Below are 17,832 nucleotides of genomic sequence, written 5' to 3'. Positions count from 1 at the left end.
GAAGAGATCAGGGAGTCCAATTTGAAAAAATAATAATTTGAAACGAATTGGAGGATTAGAAGTGGCAGCTCTTTTGTGGATTCTCCATGGCAGGTAAATTTAGTAGGCTACTTTAATTTTGCATCGTTTTAACTCCTGGCAATGTCCTGTGCATTGAATCTGACAGAGAGACAGAGTGTTTGAAGCTGTCGTGGCTACATTTTAGTCTCCCAATTTTACAATCAGTGTTTGAATCTGCTACTACAACTCTGGGTACAGAGATCAGAAGCTTATCAAAGAGGCATCCATTTCAAAGACAAGCAGCAGCTTTGACTTCATTCCTTCAATGCTTAAAATTCCTGAAAAAGCAGATGAGCATACCACAAAACAGGTCTGAAGGAAATCTCGCTATCGGCTCTAAACCTATTTCAGTATTAATTTTTTAAGGATCTATTTTGGTCTCAAATAAAATGAGTGTGTTTAGCAGAGATAATCCTCTCAACAGGTAAGCTTAATATATGCCTTTTCCTGTGACTGACTGAAAGAACATTTTAAACTTATTGCCTTTTCAAGCATTAATTGAAGAACTACTTCAACCAGTTAGCTGATTTTGTTGAAATCTTTTTTTAGACTAATAATGTCTTCCCTTTCCTAACAAAGCAGCACTTCATTTCTTTATTGCTGCCCTCATTTTACCTGCATGGATGAACCAAGGGCACTGTGGGAAGCACCACGTGCACTTTACAATAAGATGCCAGGGTTTAAAGGTGCATCACACACTGGAGTGCTGCTTTCCACAGCCAGCTCTTGGTTTGAAGCTGAGTTTCAGCATTCCCATGAGTGATGATAGGACTGATCAGCATGGAAGTGAACCTGGGTGATGTTCTTCCTTCTGATCTCACACACACTGCCTGGCACTCAGACCATTGCCCACTCCCTGGAACCAAGTGTCTGGCTGAGTTTTGCTAGAAAGCAAAAAAAATTATTTGGGAATCTGATCCCAGCTCCTCCATCTGAGCACTGCCCAGCCCAGGGAAGCCCTGAAAAGCTCATGAGGGAGCAGGGGATGTTTTCCTACAGCCAATGGACAATTTCCCAAAAAGCAGTGGATATATTTCCAATGGATAGAGCTTCCCAAGGAGCAAGGGATGATGTTTGCAGACAGTCAAACATCCAGGTATTGCAGGCAGGATAACCTGGCTCCTGCCAGGTGTGGGAACCCAGCACATCCCTCTGGGTGTCCAGGATGGCCAGGACCCCTGCCAGGGGGCTCAGAGCCCATAACACCTGTGGGTTTGGTTATGACCCATGGAGCAAATTACCAACCTTAAATGAAAATCAGCAATACACGACAGTTTAAGTAGAATAATAGTGAAGTTATCACAGGGTGAAAAAGTAGATTTTGGGGTTTTTGGTATGGAGGTTAAGGAGGCAAGATGGAGGGAACTGGGCATGTCCAGCCTTTCTCCTTCTTCCTCTTGGCCTCCATCTTCTGCTGTGATGGTGGCACTTTTGGATTGGTTTAGAGTAGAAGCTCACTGTTTAACATAGGTGATAGGTATTGGGAAGGAACTGTAAATATTGCACACGTAGTTTTTAGTATAAAGACATAACACTGCCCTGGGGGCAGGCAGAGTGCCTGGAACTGTCCTGCTGGACAGACCTCAGCAGGGCAGCAGAAAAACTTTTATAGATAAGACACAATAAACAACCTTGAGACTGAGAAATTAAGAGCCCTGACTCTTTCTTCAAGCACCGGGCTGGGAAAAGAGACTTTCCAACTTTTCTTGGGGTCACTCTGACCAGCTAAAGATCCCCACAGCCAGGCAGGGCAGGTGAGTGCAGCCCCAAACCCACCTCTGGCTTCTTGTTTTCACTCAGTGCTGCTGACTGACCCATCCCAGTCCCTCAGCACCTCATCAGCAGGAATTAGGGGCAAAGGGGATAATCAGCAACAGGTTAATTTGGCTGATGAAGGCCTGGGAGATGTGGCACTGGGTGCAGCACAGTCCCAGCTTGAAAGGAGCCGCCTGTGGTGCCAGGGAAGGAATTAAAGCTGCCTTTGAAAGCCAAGGCTGTGCCAGCAGCCTCAGCACAGCTCCCCTGCAGGTGTGGACATGCCCCAAAGTGCACACAAAGTGCTGAAGAGTTGGGCTCAAATGGCTTCTGCCAAACAGGACTCAGGGGTTTGAACACTTTGGGGCGTTTTTGAGAGCGCTCCCAGTGCCCTCGTGCCCAGGATGAAAGGTTTGGATTAAAAGCAGCTTTGAACCTGCAGAATGTTTGCAGGATGGTTTCCTCAGAGCAGCTCATCTATCAGCGTTCAGCCCAGCAACACAAGTTTCTTTTGCAATATTTTATTAAAAGGCCCTTAGTGCCCACACACACTAACACTGGCAAACCTGAGATATTCTACAAAACAATTTAAATTACTGGTTTTTACCCAGAAGGAAACAAAGCACATCGAAAACCACAGGAAAAGCTTTTTAAGAGATGTGATGGTGCTGGATCTACCATCCAATTCCACACTGCTTTCATTTAGGAACTGAACATTTTTCATTGCCTTCTCCATTTCAGAGAACCACAGGAAAACCATTTTGGGGCAGAAGTGTCTTAAGTTTGGGTCCTTTAACAGCTTTATTCTTAATAAATAATAATAGAATCACTGGATGGGGTGGGTTGGAAGGGACATTAAAGCTTATCCAGTTCCAGAGACACCTTCCACTATCCAGGTTATTCCAACCCATTGAACCTTGGACACTTCTAGGGATGGGTAACACAACCCCAGTGTCCCTGGGTGACAAGAATGAAGAAATCTGTCCCAGGCTATCCCCAGAGCTCATTCCCAACTCCTCATCCTTCCTGCTCAACACTGGCCTAGTGCTGCTGCTTCTGCAGAAAAACTTCCTTTTTAAAAAGTCACTGGGTGTTCAATAGATAAATAACCACCTCTGTACTTAAAAAGTGCAGAACTGTGGCCATAAATAAGCATTAGTGCTTCAAAAATTGTGAAACCACAGCTTTATGGTTTTAAACAGAGACAAGGTGGAATCCTGAATGGTGGCAATGTATTTCAGATGAAAGCTTTCAAGGAGATGAGGAATAGTTACAGGAGCTGGAACCTGAGTAACTACAGTTGCATTAAATTATTCCATCTGCAAGTCCATTAAAAATTGTTAATGGTTTTGTATGGCTTTTATATTTATTGGGTGGGTTTATTCCTATGTGAGTCATACATATTTATTACCACAGGCCAGATAATGGTTATTAATAAAACTTCTTTTATTTGCATACTGTCTTGATGCTGCCCTAAATATTTACAACTGGTCTATAAAATATAAAGAATCCTCAAAAATTCTAAATAGCACCAGGGATGCATCACAACTTTGCTTTTTGTACTTTATTACTTTTTTTTGTGTTTTGCTTCTTCAAAACTGGAAAAAACCCTCAGCCTGGTAAATCCATTTCTTTTCTCAAGTCAAAAAAAGCACTAATTCTTTCAAAGCTTTAAAGCACTATTTGTGTGGAGGAAGTGAGAAAAGATCCAAAGTTAAAGCAGGCTGGTTTTTTTATAATTAAGAAAATACATATATTTCTACACATAATTATGAACAGTAACAAAAGCTCAGTATTAAAATAGGTCCACTGAATCCCTGGAATTGTGCCTGCCAACTAAAACACCTACTATGAATTTAGCAATGGGTTATGCAAACATAAATTACAAGGCCAGACGTTTTAAAAGGAAAAAAAGGTGATTTATTGTCACACTGGAGACACGGCAGGATAGAAGCACAATTTCATTTTTCCATATATTCATCAACACTGCAGATGTGTTAATGCAAAAAGAATTCCAAAATAAAAATGACTCTCAACTGCTCTAATTCTCATCTGTCATTTAATTTACTTTAAAATTGTTACCAGGAAGCATTTTTTTTTTTTTTTGTTTTAAGCAAGCAGAACACACTCAAAATTCCTGGAAGAAAATAGGTTTTAAGAGAATTTTATAGACATTTCTCCCCTTAAAAATCAACTTCATCCAAAACTGACAACAACAGATTGGCCCTGCAGAAACTTGGGGCATTTGGGAGGGTGTTTAATAGAAAAGCTTCAAACTATCATTTGTATTTTGGGGATTTGGTTTGTGAGTATTTTTACTCCCCATATTAATAGTTTCTGGTTTTCTTTCAAGCAGATCCAACTATTCACTTATCCACTGTCAGAGCAACAAGAATCTCTCCCACCTGGCAACTCCTAACCCTGTTAACAGAGTTATTTGTGACAATATTGTGATTTTAATGAGAACAACATGTTCCTTTAATTACACCTGAGTCACTCTGAGGTGGTGCAGATGAGCTGAGGCTTACAGACAAAACAAAAAAAAAAATAAAAATACTCATTGAAGATGTTTAATTATTTCTTCGCTTGGTAAATACACATAGGAAGGAAGAGCAGGGATATTGATGCCTGTTATAACTCTTGAAAATAAGGCAAACTATTGAAAATAAGGCAAACTAAACTATTGAAAATAAGTTAAACTATTTTTATAACTCTTGAAAATAAGGCAAACTTATTGAGTTATTATTGTTCAGATGAAATTTAGGAACTGAAGTTCAGAGTTGCTTTGTGATCGCCATATAAATTCCAAGTTTTACACTTAGCTTACCTAAAATAGAAAGTAAGAATGGCTGGTAACTGTTGATACCACAGTGAGAAAAGTTTCCAGTATTTCAATTATTTTTATAACTTTTGAAAATAAATCAAACTTAATGACTTATTATTGTTCAGAGGAAATTTAGGAACTGAACTTCAGATTTGCTTTGTGACTGATCTCCATATAAATTCCAAGTTTTATACTTAGTTTACCTAAAATAGATAGTGAGAATGGCTGGTAATTGTTGGGACCACAGTGAGGAAAAACCTCCATTATTTCAGCTAAAAAAATGACAGTATTTTCCTTTAAAAGCCAGTCAATGCTACATCAATAAATCAGGTTATATCTTAATGCACACCACATAAAGTCCAGCCATCCTGCAGGAGGAAGGATGACAAATGCTTTGTCAGACTCAGGTTTTTTTTGAGTTGTGACCTTGGAAAGGTTTCTCCTCTTTCAGCCCTCGCCCCCCAAGCCTCCCCTGCTCTGGCCACTTTCCAGCTGGGTCAGCCCTGCAAGGTTCAGGCACAGGCAACAACAGCCAGGGAAAAGAAAAACAAACTGTTTGCTCTGCCTCCTTTCAGCCCCAGCGACAGCAGAACCTCACTGCAGCATCAAAGGCTTAACAAGAGAGATTAACTTGTAAATATTTGCTCACAAGTGTGTCCCTTTGTAAACCACAGTAATACCACAAATATCCCCTTTTTCTCCTTTTCTGCAATGGAAAGTGCTGCACCCTTGGCATTGCTGAAATCCAATACCTGCAGCCTAGGCTGGGAGAAGAAAAGTGAATTTTTCTGCTCTCAAGAATGCTCAAATGAAAGAAATCTGCATTACTAACAGCAAGTGACTTCAGAGGAATTAATTTGTTCAACTACTCCAATGAGTTTGGTTGCATCAGATGTGTCCCCCTCTTGAGTATTTTTGGAGCTCCTGAATAAAGTAATTGCCTATATATTTTCAGATTTACAAAAAGACTTTTGAGGTAAATGTGTTGTAGAAAATTGATTTAAGGGTATCTTGAAAGCAAATGGAGTAAGATTAATTCAAAGTGGCCTAGGTCGTGTGGTTTCAGAAAATGCTTTAAATGAAACTTCTCTGTCTAAAAACACAACACAATCTGCAGGTCGGGGAAACTCCTTTCCTGGGCTTCAGACCTTTCCAAATGGAGTTTGAAAATCATAAACTGTGAAATCCTACATAGCAAGTCCCCAAAATACAGCCTCATTTGCTAAAAAGACTCTCTCAAACCCTGTTATTCACAAATAAATCGCACAGATTCTGCTGTCCCCCTGCCCTGCTGGGAACAGCACAATTTAAGACAACTATTTAAAAAAATTAATGAATGAAGTTTACTGAGTGTGGTAGGAATGGTCAGTGGAGGTGAGTTTTAGGAGAATTCTAGAAAAATACAATTGTGAATTATAATTGTTTTAGTGTCCTCTCACTTCCAATAAAAAGGCAGCAAGAGATCATAATGTAGAAATAGATGTTAGAAACACTGATGGGTTTCCTGTGGACAAAGAGATTATGCTGAAGTGAAATATGTATTAAATAATCCATCCAGGATAAGGTTGGACCTGATTTAACCCCTCTGACTCCACAAGACTGGTGTTTAGATCACATTTAAAGATATGGAGACAGATTTTATTACTTTTCTGGAGAAGTCACACAATAATAATAATAATATATTTCTCCATTTAGCTTTTGAAATACCAAGCCCATGTAGTACAAATTATCATAAAAAGAATTTACCTGGCAAACAAAGCTCTTAAGAATAAAAAGGTGGGAAGGAACAACATGGCACCTAAATATTATCCTAAAGGAGAGGTATTCATCAAAGGGGAAAAAAAGAGAAAACTGGGAAAGAAAGGGGAAAAAAAGAATAAAATGGAAAGAAGGAAAAAAAAGAGGAGGAAAGTGGGAAAAGGAAAAAGGAGGGGGGGATGGAAAAACAAAACAATAAAAGGAATGGAACAACCCAGCTGTAGATGGCAGCAAATCAATATTCACCCCCTGTACACAGACACTGAGAACATCAATTATCCTCAGACAGACTGTGTGTTTTCAGTAGATTTTGTTATCATTTCCACTTTGTCACACAGACTAGACCAAAGTTGACTGAGCAAAGTCTCTGGGAATCAACATTACCCACAATTCTGAAAATCCTGCTCTCATTTCAAGAACTAATTCAAGCAGCAGAAGTATTTAAATTTTTTTTACCCTTAATTATATTATATTTTGCTGTAGATACTGGCTGTTTCAATAGAATAGTCCAGAAACACAGGGGACAAAGAATTTAAGAATTTTGCACTTTGAAAACCGAGCCCTTCCATAATAACAGTCTTAATTTCCTTTAGTTCCTTATGACTTACAATTATAATTTTTTAGAAGCTTGTGGATCTTAAAAATATGCATCACTTTGATACAACATGGGGAATAAAACCATTATTTGTCTAACAGGAGATTTTCCAGGCATTTTTCTTTCTCTTTGGGGCACGGCAGAGCTGTGATGGAGCAGGGTGGGGATGGTTTGGGTGACACTGATGGAAAACAGCTTTGATGTAGGCAGGTAAATGTCATTTATTTGAGGTTACCCAATGGCTTGGGTCAGCAGGTTGCCCCTCCACCCAGTCAGTGTTCAGGTATTATTTTGTTTTCTAGCACTTTACCATATTCCATTTTCCAGAGCATCTTTGTTTGAGAATTTATGTTTCTGTGCTTAGAGATTCTCCCACATCCCTCCATAACTCTGCACACTGAACTTTCCATCTGTTTTACAGGATTCAGGTGGGAATTTGGGCATTTAAAGGTAATCTTGACTTTCTCAATCTCACCACCTAAATTCATTTACAACCCAGAAACTGCAAAGGGCAAAACCAGTGAGGAATCACCCATCCAATTTATTATTTTATCCAACAGGATAAAAACCAGAGCCCACAGCAAGAGGGCAAGCTCCTGTCTCTAATTCTGGCACCTCAGACCTGCCTGATTTTGTAGAGCTCATGATCTCCCATTACAAAATTAGTTGCTTATTTCATTTCCCAAGAGCAGCTGACCCAGGTTCCCCAGGCTGAGCTTTTGTCTTATGACCCCTGTAATGACCCCACAGCCCAATATTACCTGGCCAAATCCTGGAGAAAAGCAATGGAGAGTTACAGCTTAAACGGGCTTAAAAGAGCAAGTATTGGACAAGCTTTTCAATGTTTAAAACAGAAATAAGTAAGCAAAAAGTGGTTACTGAACTAAGAATCTGGGTAAAAACAAAAGCAACATTAGGAACAACCTACACTTCATGCTAAAAATTATTAACCTGTGCACCTGGAATTATTTAGTGACTAAAAAAACCCCAATTCTCAAAGATGGTAATTCAAACATTCTGTTATTCACACCAGAATTGACATATGAGGACAGGATTAAATAAAACAAGAATTTCACAGAGGTTAAAATACCCCAGAAATACCACAGTTGGTCACAACAGTTCAGGATTTGTCACTGTAAGAAAATAATCATCTGATGGAGGCTGGCAATTCACATGATATATTTGGAGATGTCTTCCAAGTAACAGTCATGTAAAATTGATGTTTCAAGTAATCTCCTGACCAGACTCAGCCTTCCACAGTAGCTGCTCAGGGGGAAACAAATTGAGACTGAAAATACTCCAAAACATCTATGAGCAGCAGGTCTGACATGACCGCCTAAAAGGTGTGAGGAGGTAAAGAATATTTTTGCAATAACAGGTTAAGAACCCTTTCTGAAAGTTTCTGCACAACCACTGCTGAATTTTCTGTTCATGTAAAGTTCCCAAAAACACGAGATCCTTCTTCCCAGAGTCATCTCCCAGTATGCCAAGACAGAAATAGTATTTTAACATTTTTAAATACCAAAAGCCCTAGGGACATTCCTCCAAACATGAAAACATTGTATTGCTTTTTTTGCAGCAATTTGATAATTTGCAAAGAAGGCAGAAATGACCCAAAAAGATCTGTCACAACTTTTAAAGGAAAAAGAAACAGAAGTATCCTCAACTTCATTAGGGATTTTTGGAATCCTTTTGTGCTGCACAGGAGATAACTTTCAAGGGGATATTATGGAAAAATCTAGAGGTAACAATGAATAGGAAAGTCAAGGCAATCCACACTTGTCTCCTGATTTATGGTGGGACTGGCAAGGGCAGAGGAAAAGAGATGCTGGCACAGCCCAAACCAGGGATGCAGGCAGGGTGAAACACAAAATGGAAAGTACATTTCTGAAACAAATTGTTACATTGAACAATTCCATCTTTGTGGCTTTGTTTCTTCTTTTAACGCCAAGAAAGTTGTTACTTCATTATGGAAACTGAAATTGAGCTGTACACTGGGTTTTTTATCTAGCTGAAGAACATTCTGCATCCAGGCTGGTTTTCTCCCACAGAACTGTTTTGTTATGAAAAAGAGCATATTGATGTTTTAGGAACTTAAATGTATCAGTTTGGAGATGCCAGTGTCCCCCTGTGCATTCCCTGTCCACCTCAAGGATGTTTCCAGACAAAGCTGCAGTTACTCATCCCTCCCTCTTGATTTCCAACTGCCCCCAAAACTGCTGAAATTTGAGGAATATTCACAGACCTCTCTGCTTTTTGGGAGTGAAATCCAGTGGAATTGGAGGAAATCCAGTGCAGTTTTCCAGCTGGACACCCCCATCTACCACAGCAAATCCCTTGGACAGGACAGACCTTCACATCTGAGCTCCCTCCATACCCTTGGGGACAAAACCTACATCTCAGGTTGGCTACAGCTGCCTGTTCCTACAGCTCAGATACTTCCTTCTAATTCTTTGATCCCTTTTTCATTCTTAGTCAGAGGAAGTAGAAGCTGTTCTTCAGAAACAAAGCTGCAGAAGAGCACCATGGCAGAGAAAAAGCAGACAAAGAAAGAACCCAAAAAATTCATGCAAGGTTCTAAAGGAATGTGCTTTCATAAGGGTCCCAGGACAAAGATGAGGATGTAGAACCTAGCAGAGATCCCAATTTCCTCAAACACTGGGAATGTTCAGAGTGTTATTTCTCAATAAATAAAGCTCATGTATTCTGCAAGAGAATAGCGGCTACAGAATTGTTTTGTAAAATAATATTTAAAACCTTCCCATCAAATGATTTAACTTCTGTATCTTCCTTACTAGAAAGGACTAATTGGATATCATTTCCCACTATATCTCTTAAAGTAATTACAAGAGGATCTGTTTGCCTCAGTTCATTCCTCTCCCACTGAGTTACCAAGGTGCTCTCACAATGCACTTTAAAATTAGTGTAGGGTCTTGTGGGTTTTTGTCTGTTGCTCCCCTTCTGCTCCACAGAAACAAAACTGGCTTAAAGAAATCCTCCTGAAACCTGTAACATACCATCAGATAGGGACTGGCAGCTACAGTGAAGAATTTGTCATTTTACTTATAGGAAAAAAAGGAAGGCAGCAGGAAACAAGTTAGATTTTGTAGTATGAACTTAAGCTTCTAGCAAACAATTGCAAATATGGGCCCAGAACTCCATGTATTTTCTAGATTCTGTACAATTTCCTACACTCCCCATAATCTTTCACTTCTCTCCTTCCTCCTTCTCTTCCCAATAGATTGGAATCAACTCACCCTCTCACAGCTCCTGAAATCACTCTTCAAACTCTTTTACTCCTTTTAAAAAGTCCTGCACTCCCCAAATTCTCTTTTTTTCAAAAAGAACTGATTTCTGCCCCATAAAACCCCCTCAGGGCACAGGCAGATAAACAACACTAACTCTTCCCCAGGAGTCCCTCCTGGGTCAGCACCCCCAGGATGTTTAGTGATGTAATGGAGAAGATGCTGAGATGTAATGGACATGAGATGAGGGGGGAGGACTGAGGGAAGGAGCAGCCCTGGTTTGAAGAAGCCTTTCCATGGCCACAGCCTCAAACCATGAGAGCCTTGGGGGGGTTAAAGGTGATTTCTTCAGCTCCCAAAGGCCTCCTGCCCTCCAGGGACTGCCCAGAGCCTGGGGAGCCCTCCTACCCAAGCCCAGCTCCAACACCATTCCCAACACCAAACCATCCACGTTTTCCCTGCCAGGCTCTCACCCTGCTGGTACTTTCCCTTCTCCCCTCAGATCCCACACAAATGCACTTCCACTCTTTCCCAGGCTCTACAAGCCTTTTCCAAAGCACAGTTGTCCCCTCTCCTTAAATCCCCACAAGTCCTGGCACTTTCATCTTCTCAGCCTTAAGATGAATGAGAATCTGAGGTGCCAAGAGATTTGCAGACAAGTCCTGCTCTGCTCTCTGAGGTGTTTATGTCAACCCAGAGAAATGCCCTGGATGTGACAGAACCATCACCAAGAAAAACCCTGGGCCTGCCACAGAGAGACAGAGCAGGACAGACCCCAAAGAGCTGGATCCCAGTGAGCAGGAAAAACCCCTGGATCCCAGGGATCAGTGTCTGTGAGCAGATAAACCCCAAAGAGCTGGATCCCAATGAGCAGGACACAGCCCAAACAGACCCCTGGATCCCAGGGATCAGTGTCTGTGAGCAGATAAACCCCAAAGAGCAGGACAAACCCCAAAGAGCTGGATCCCAGTGAGCAGGAAAAACCCCTGGATCCCAGGGATCAGTGTCTGTGAGCAGATAAACCCCAAAGAGCTGGATCCCAGTGAGCAGGACAGACCCCAAAGATCTGCACCCTCAGGATGCAGGGCAGCATCTGCTGCTGAGGAGCAGCACTGAAGGCTGGGAGAGCTGCCTGCTGCTTCCCTCTTCCAAGGAAGAGCCTTGGAAGGAGCTGGTGCTGGCAGATCAGTTTATCTGGAACTGGCTTTGAAATGCCACAACATTCCTGGTTGAACAGATTGCTGGCAATCAGCAGGGGAAAAAAATACCCAAATCCACAAAACAAACAGAGGAGGCAGCCAGCCCTGAGCACTGCTCTGCTTTCAGCAGGGAACCAAGTGAGATTTTCTGTGGGTTTGAGGTGGCTGCTCATGAGGAGTTCAAACACTCCCAGTTTCTCACAGATCACATTCAGCTCTCCCAGTTTCCCCACTGGTTTTGCCCCACACCTGTGCTCCAGGCACGTCCTCCCAGGGGAGCTTGGCTCAGCCCTGACCTTGTTGTGTTTCCAGTGAAATCAACAGTGAAACTTAATGTGATTTTTGATGGAAAAATGAGCATCTTTCAAGTTATGCCCTTGATATAGATTTATTTAGGCAGCAAAATGTCACTTTCTACATCCAATTGCTCTGAGAGTTTGGATTGGTGAAGAATTGTTTTTTAAATTCTCCAGGTTTTACATTATTATATAATTTAGAGCAAGCCTGTTTGAAGGCCAGTGTTGATGCTTCCTCTAAAAACATCAATCCACATTTCAGTATTTACAGAATGCAAAAGCTCCCTGATGAGGAAAACATCAGAGATAAACAGATAAGGACCTGGCAATATATACAAGAAAACTATAGAAATAAACCATTAAGAAGAAATCATCACTTGCACATGCCTAATACCACCTACTACTAGAGCAAGAGACTGGGACAGCTTTTCTCCTTACCTCTGGAGTGTTTTTCTTGAACTCACGACTTTGTTCAATGAGTTTTTTCCTGGACTGCTCACTTTCATCTTGCCGGTTCGCCAATATTGTTGCTGTGGTATCGAGCTCCCTCTGTAAGGAAAAATAAACATAAACAAAATAAACAAAACACAAAAAAATCCCAAAACAAACAAAAAAAGATTAAAAAAAAATTCAGTCAGAGCTCTGTTCATCACAGAAATAAAAAACCCAAAACCCCTCATATATACATCATGTTATTGGGAATATGGAGATGGAAGGGGTAGGGAAAAGCACAGAACAAGCACCAAGCTTCCAGAGATCTGACCTCCTGGATAACAGCAAATAAAAGGCTACAGCCTTTTGGATTCCATCTTGCAACCAATACATCACCATTCTTCTCAAAACTGGCTCCACCCCAGCATCACACAGCACAGGAGCAATGGCTCACAATACACACCTCCTAATAAATTCCCACGTCCAATGAAGATTACAGATCTTGGACATATTCAAACCAGGTTTATTTTCACCTGCCTGCTCTTTTTAAAGATACTGATTTTTCCCATTTTGAGTTATTCTACCATAAAAATTTATTAATTGAAATATTGGTTAACCTTATACTTAAATCTGGACTGGTTACACCTCAGTCACTCTTAATTTCCTATGACATGCTGTACATAATTCCATATACTCCACTGTGTGTGTGTATATATATTCCTCTGCCACTGCAGTGCTCTTTTCCATTTAAGTCTTGTCTTATTTGAATACAAAATTATCTTTTTGGAATCTATTCCTCCAAGGCATCAGCACGTATGTCCATTTCTTCTCCAAAATATATCTTTTTTAAGATGAATGCCAGAGTATTTTCCAACAGTTTCTGCTAAGCTGAAGCACAGCTCCCACTGCTTTCCAGCTTTTTTCCAAGTGTTTTATCCCCATCCCAATTCCTCCACTCAGTGCTGTGCCTCCAAATGTCACCATAATAGATTGGACGGGTCACTTATCAGTGCATAAACCAACAAAACTCCATCTTCTGTGTCACTTTGTGCCTCTTCTGCAGTATTTCCACATAACATGAAAAAATAAAGGCAAACCTCTCCATTCAGATACAGACATTGTTCCCCAAGTCACTGGGAGAATCAAGAGTTCATAAAAGAAATTTGGCACTGTTTTATCTTCTTATTAATTCAAAAAGAGAAAAAAACCTGGCTGTGAGAAAAGTTGATGAAAAGTGAGAACATGTTAGAGCACGAGTACCTTCACCTCATCCCTCCAACCTGCCTGCAGAACTCCCAATATTCTCCAGTTTTCTACCAGAAACTTGCCATATTTCTGGAAAAACTCATATTTCTGTTCATAACTCAACCACCTGTAAGGGACCAAAAGCACAAGCCTGGGACGTCCTCTCAGGTCTAATACCAGACCCTAAATGGATGGGCAAGTTGCTGACTTGTTACTAGATACAAATACTACTGTGTAAATATTCTGAAAAAGCCTAATTCCTAATTTTGGATACATTTTTGAATGGGTAAATCCTGGATGGATGGACGTCTCTTATGGAACTCGACAGTTAGACCTCTGGATGGAAAATAAAAAACCTTTTGAGTTCCCAACTCAAGAGGACCAATATTTTTTTCCCATTTAGGTTTATTAGCACAAAATTAAATTTTTTAAATAAATATATGGACCATAGTTATCCTAATCCTTGGAAACCAGCTCAATATGACAAATGGATTTGAAGCCAAGTAGCATGCTGGAACCAGTGACCTAAATATTGTCACTGAAATGCTTAAAAATCCTTCTATATCTGACTTTGGGTAAAGAAACAGGGCAATATGTCCACCAGATCTTGGTTTGGAATTCTGTAACATATGTGAAATCTATTGCAGAAAAGTGGGAAATACTTAACAGTTGGATAAACCACATTTGAAATTCATCCCAGCTAAGTTTATGCAAGAAAAAAGAGCAACAGAAACCAATGTGGTTAAGCAGAACTATAAAGAGCAATATAACGGCTAAGCAGAAGGCTTTTAAAAAATATAAACAATCTGGTACGGCCAGAAACTTGGAAAACTATATTTAAAAAGGAAGCACACATTTAGAGCCAAGCAAAGAAAACACAAATCATGAAGTAAGAGGGAATTTCAGCGGAGCAAAGAACCGAGTGTTTGGTTTCTGATATCAATCCCTAGCAAGGAACCTGAGCAGTGAAGGTTTTAAAGACCTGTGCTTCCAAGTTTAGAGACAAGAAAGAAAAAGAACTGGATAAAAAAAGAAATAAATTCCATATTTTGTGCTACCATGAAGAGTCAGGGAGCAAATGACAAAGGACTTTCTCACCTCACTGCCTGACTGATACCAGAGCCACAGCACACTTACACCAGGCTCCTGCCCTTTGCCTCCTGCATTCCTTCTGGGACAGATCTAATCATTCCTCCCCACAAAACATTTCCTCCTGTGCCATGCCAGGCACAGCTCACTCTGCACTCGGCTCTGGCTCTGCAGCTCCACATCTTGCCCTGATGAGCACTCAGAGTGCGAGATGCAATTCCAGCTGAGGAGCAGCAGGTATCTAACCCCATGATCTGATACAAAAGAAGGTATTAAATCTTCAAGCTATGTCAAAGTTAATAAGACCCAAATCAGAACTGTTTGGAAAATTGCTAATCTTTTCTTCCTTACTTGATGTGTGAATGGTGTACAATGCAAGTTTCATTTATTTAAACCTAATAATAGATACAGGATTATCACCCACAAGGACTAATGGCAGATTTTTCATACTTTTGTGATTTAATTTAAAAAAAAAAATTAATGTGGCCAATGCATTATTTCTGCAAACAAGCTCATTTTAAGGATCAAATAGCAGTAATATCAATATTTTAGACCTGAGTATATTGTAACACTCAGACATAAACACTTCCCCAAGCTTTGCAATCACTCTCTTAGTAGATAGCAAGTAAAAGGAGACATAATTCTGTACAGAGAGTCAAAAAGAGGAGCCCAGGTCTCAGTATCATCCTTCCCTTTGAAATCCAAAGGGCTCCAATGAAAAGCAAACAAAAACCAGGGCTCAAAGGTGTTGCAGCAGTGACCTGGCTGTGGAAAGGATTCAAAGCCTGGAAATTCAGTTCTGAAGCTGATGATTCAACACTGGCTAATGAACTTTGTGGCCCAAAAGAGCCACCTGCAGAAAGGGAGCCACTGCTTGGAGCACATTTGAGAGAACAAGCAAGACCATTATCCCTCCCCCTGCCCCAAAGTCCCATCGATTCAGGGCAGGCACAGTTCAGAGAGAACTAAAGGACTCTCTCCAGGGTTTCTACTTTGACCCATTTCAGTAAATTTACTGGGGGTGGGAGGGAGGCAGTGGGAGGAGAGGAGACAAGAAAGTCTTATGCTCCTAAGTGTGGGAGTCATTAGAAACAGTCCCCAGAAAACACACATTAAAAGCTTTCTTTCGGGCAGTATAGAAGTAAAAAATCTAAAACTAGGAGGGTCAGTCCACAATCCAGTGTAACAACAATCACCTTGGAGTGAATTTATGTTCCCTTAACTCAGGTGCTTCCAGACCCTGTTGTGCTCCCTGCTCATCCTGCCTCTGTCACCCCAGGGTGGTGTGGCTGCATGGGACCCACCAGAGCAGAGGGATCCTGCTGAAATCATCCCATCCTTCCCTTCCCACCTTCAAGCAGCTCCCAGTGCAGGGCCAGCTGTGCCCACAGGAGTGGCAGCACTGCAGCAGGGAGGTGGGAAAGCCCAGCTGCAGTGAGGGGGCTGTGGAATCCCCCTTTGGGCACCAGCCTGCAATCAGCATCACCCCAAGTAATTATGAAACTGCAGGCTCACTGCAGGCCAGTTTCAAGGTTGTTTTCCTTTGCTGCTGACACGTCTTTGCCTACCAGATGCATTCTCTGATAATCACCCAGCAGCAGGGCTGCACCACTGACCAGTTAAACACAACAAGGCCTTTCCTTCCCATAATAAGAAGATTCAAGTCAGCTCTTCCATGCTGAGACCTGGGAGCTGCTGGGGGGCTGCTCTCAAAGGTGAATCCTAAAAATTATTCACTTAGGAAAACAATTTTGGAAAGAAACTGAACTTGCTTGGTTATTTATGAAGTTTCTGTTCCCTCACTCACTTCCAACAGTTACTGGCACTGCCCTGCCATGGGCATTTCACAACCAAAGAAACCACCACACATCAGCACCCCAATTCCCCCAAAAGCTGCTCAAACAACCAGAACTAGTCCTCAATCTCTGCTTTCAACCAGTATTCCCATGGCCCATATGGAAGAAGTGACAAAAACCTGAAATAACCATCAATAAGTGCTGGGACATAACTGTATCCCCAATTTTTGTGATTCTCCCATATTTAAATGCTTAATCCTTGCTGCATTTACCACAAAGCTCCTACAGTGGAGCAAGAAACACATATCACAACTTTAAGACAAACTGATTATTTATTGATATGGAATGCAAAGCCTAAGCTGTGCCTTTGAAAGCCTTAAGCATGGCTGCAGAGATTACCAGGATACCAAAAAGAATTTTTTCATAGAAAAGGTGGTCAAGCATTGGAATGGGCTGCCCAGGGAGGTGGTGGAGTCCCCACTCCTGGAAAGGTTCAAGAAACAACTGGACATGGCACTCAGTGCTCTGGTTTAGTTGGATTTGATGATCTCAGAGGTCTTTTCCAACCTTAATGATTCTGGGATTCACAATAAACTCATTTTACTTATTACAATGACCAACACAAACCACAACTTCATGTAGATTAGGAATTTTCTACCAGTAAATGCAGCATTAACCACTTCCCCTGAAATCCTGTTCCTGTGTACTTGAGGTATTTCCCTTTATCACCAGTTCAATCAGCTCCCCAGTCTACTGATAATCTGCTACTGAAAGGAATTTTCACAAGTTTCATTTCTGTTTTCATCCTCTCACAGGAGTGCATTTGTCAGATCTATCAAAGCTCTCAATGTAGCTTTTTGCAATTTTAAATTTCCTATTAAAGGAAAATTTCCTGGTGCCAGGATGCCACCAATGTAGGAACATCTGGCACAACTCCGCACACTCACAGCCTACTTGTCTTGGGGAAATTTTACATTTCCCTGACTGCTCCATGAGGCAATCCACCCTTCAGTCTCAAAACCCCATCATTTGCACCTATCCAGAAATCAACATATCAATTATAAAAGTATTTCAAAATATTTCAGAAATTATAAACTCCGTTGCAGGCTTGGTGTGTTACTCTGGAAAAACAAAGCCATGTTCACCTGATAAAGCTCTAGATTATGACTGGGGGAGAAAGCACAGAGCTGACACTGGGAATTTTTATTAAAGTCTGTTTTGACTGTAAAAGGCCAACCCCAGTTCTGAGCTGAAAGTGCTTAGGAAGGTAAAACTTTGTAAGGATTCTGTGAGCAGAGCTTGTGCCAGCCTTGCTGTAAAGGCCCGTCCTAAAACCAGCAAAAGGAAAGACCAAACAGTTCAACAAGAGCACAACATCTCAAGAACCAGGATCCCATCTTACACCTCAGCAGTGACTGCTGAAGAAATAACAAAGCGCAGAATACATGTAATTTACACTCCCAGAGGAAGGGAAAAAATAGTAAAAACCCACAAGCATTAAAACACATTTCTTAGGAAGCATCTAGCCACTTGGCAAA

The 17,832-nt window shown here is 41.1% G+C and overlaps 1 protein-coding gene across 7 annotated transcripts in view; it reads right to left on the bottom strand.

Moving 5' to 3' along the window:
* The window catches only part of CUX1 (cut like homeobox 1), a 274,393-nt gene that overhangs the window by 211,778 nt on the left and 44,783 nt on the right, over positions 1-17,832 (bottom strand). For all 7 annotated transcript variants that reach the window (XM_058037677.1, XM_058037671.1, XM_058037673.1 and 4 more), the window contains exon 2: positions 12,171-12,281. In XM_058037677.1, the coding sequence (XP_057893660.1) occupies positions 12,171-12,281 (111 nt within the window). The remainder of the gene's footprint in view (positions 1-12,170; positions 12,282-17,832) is intronic.

This window comes from Melospiza georgiana, chromosome 19 (assembly GCF_028018845.1).
Source record: "Melospiza georgiana isolate bMelGeo1 chromosome 19, bMelGeo1.pri, whole genome shotgun sequence".
Classification (NCBI taxonomy): domain Eukaryota; kingdom Metazoa; phylum Chordata; class Aves; order Passeriformes; family Passerellidae; genus Melospiza; species Melospiza georgiana.
This window is presented reverse-complemented; position numbering and strand designations above follow the sequence as displayed.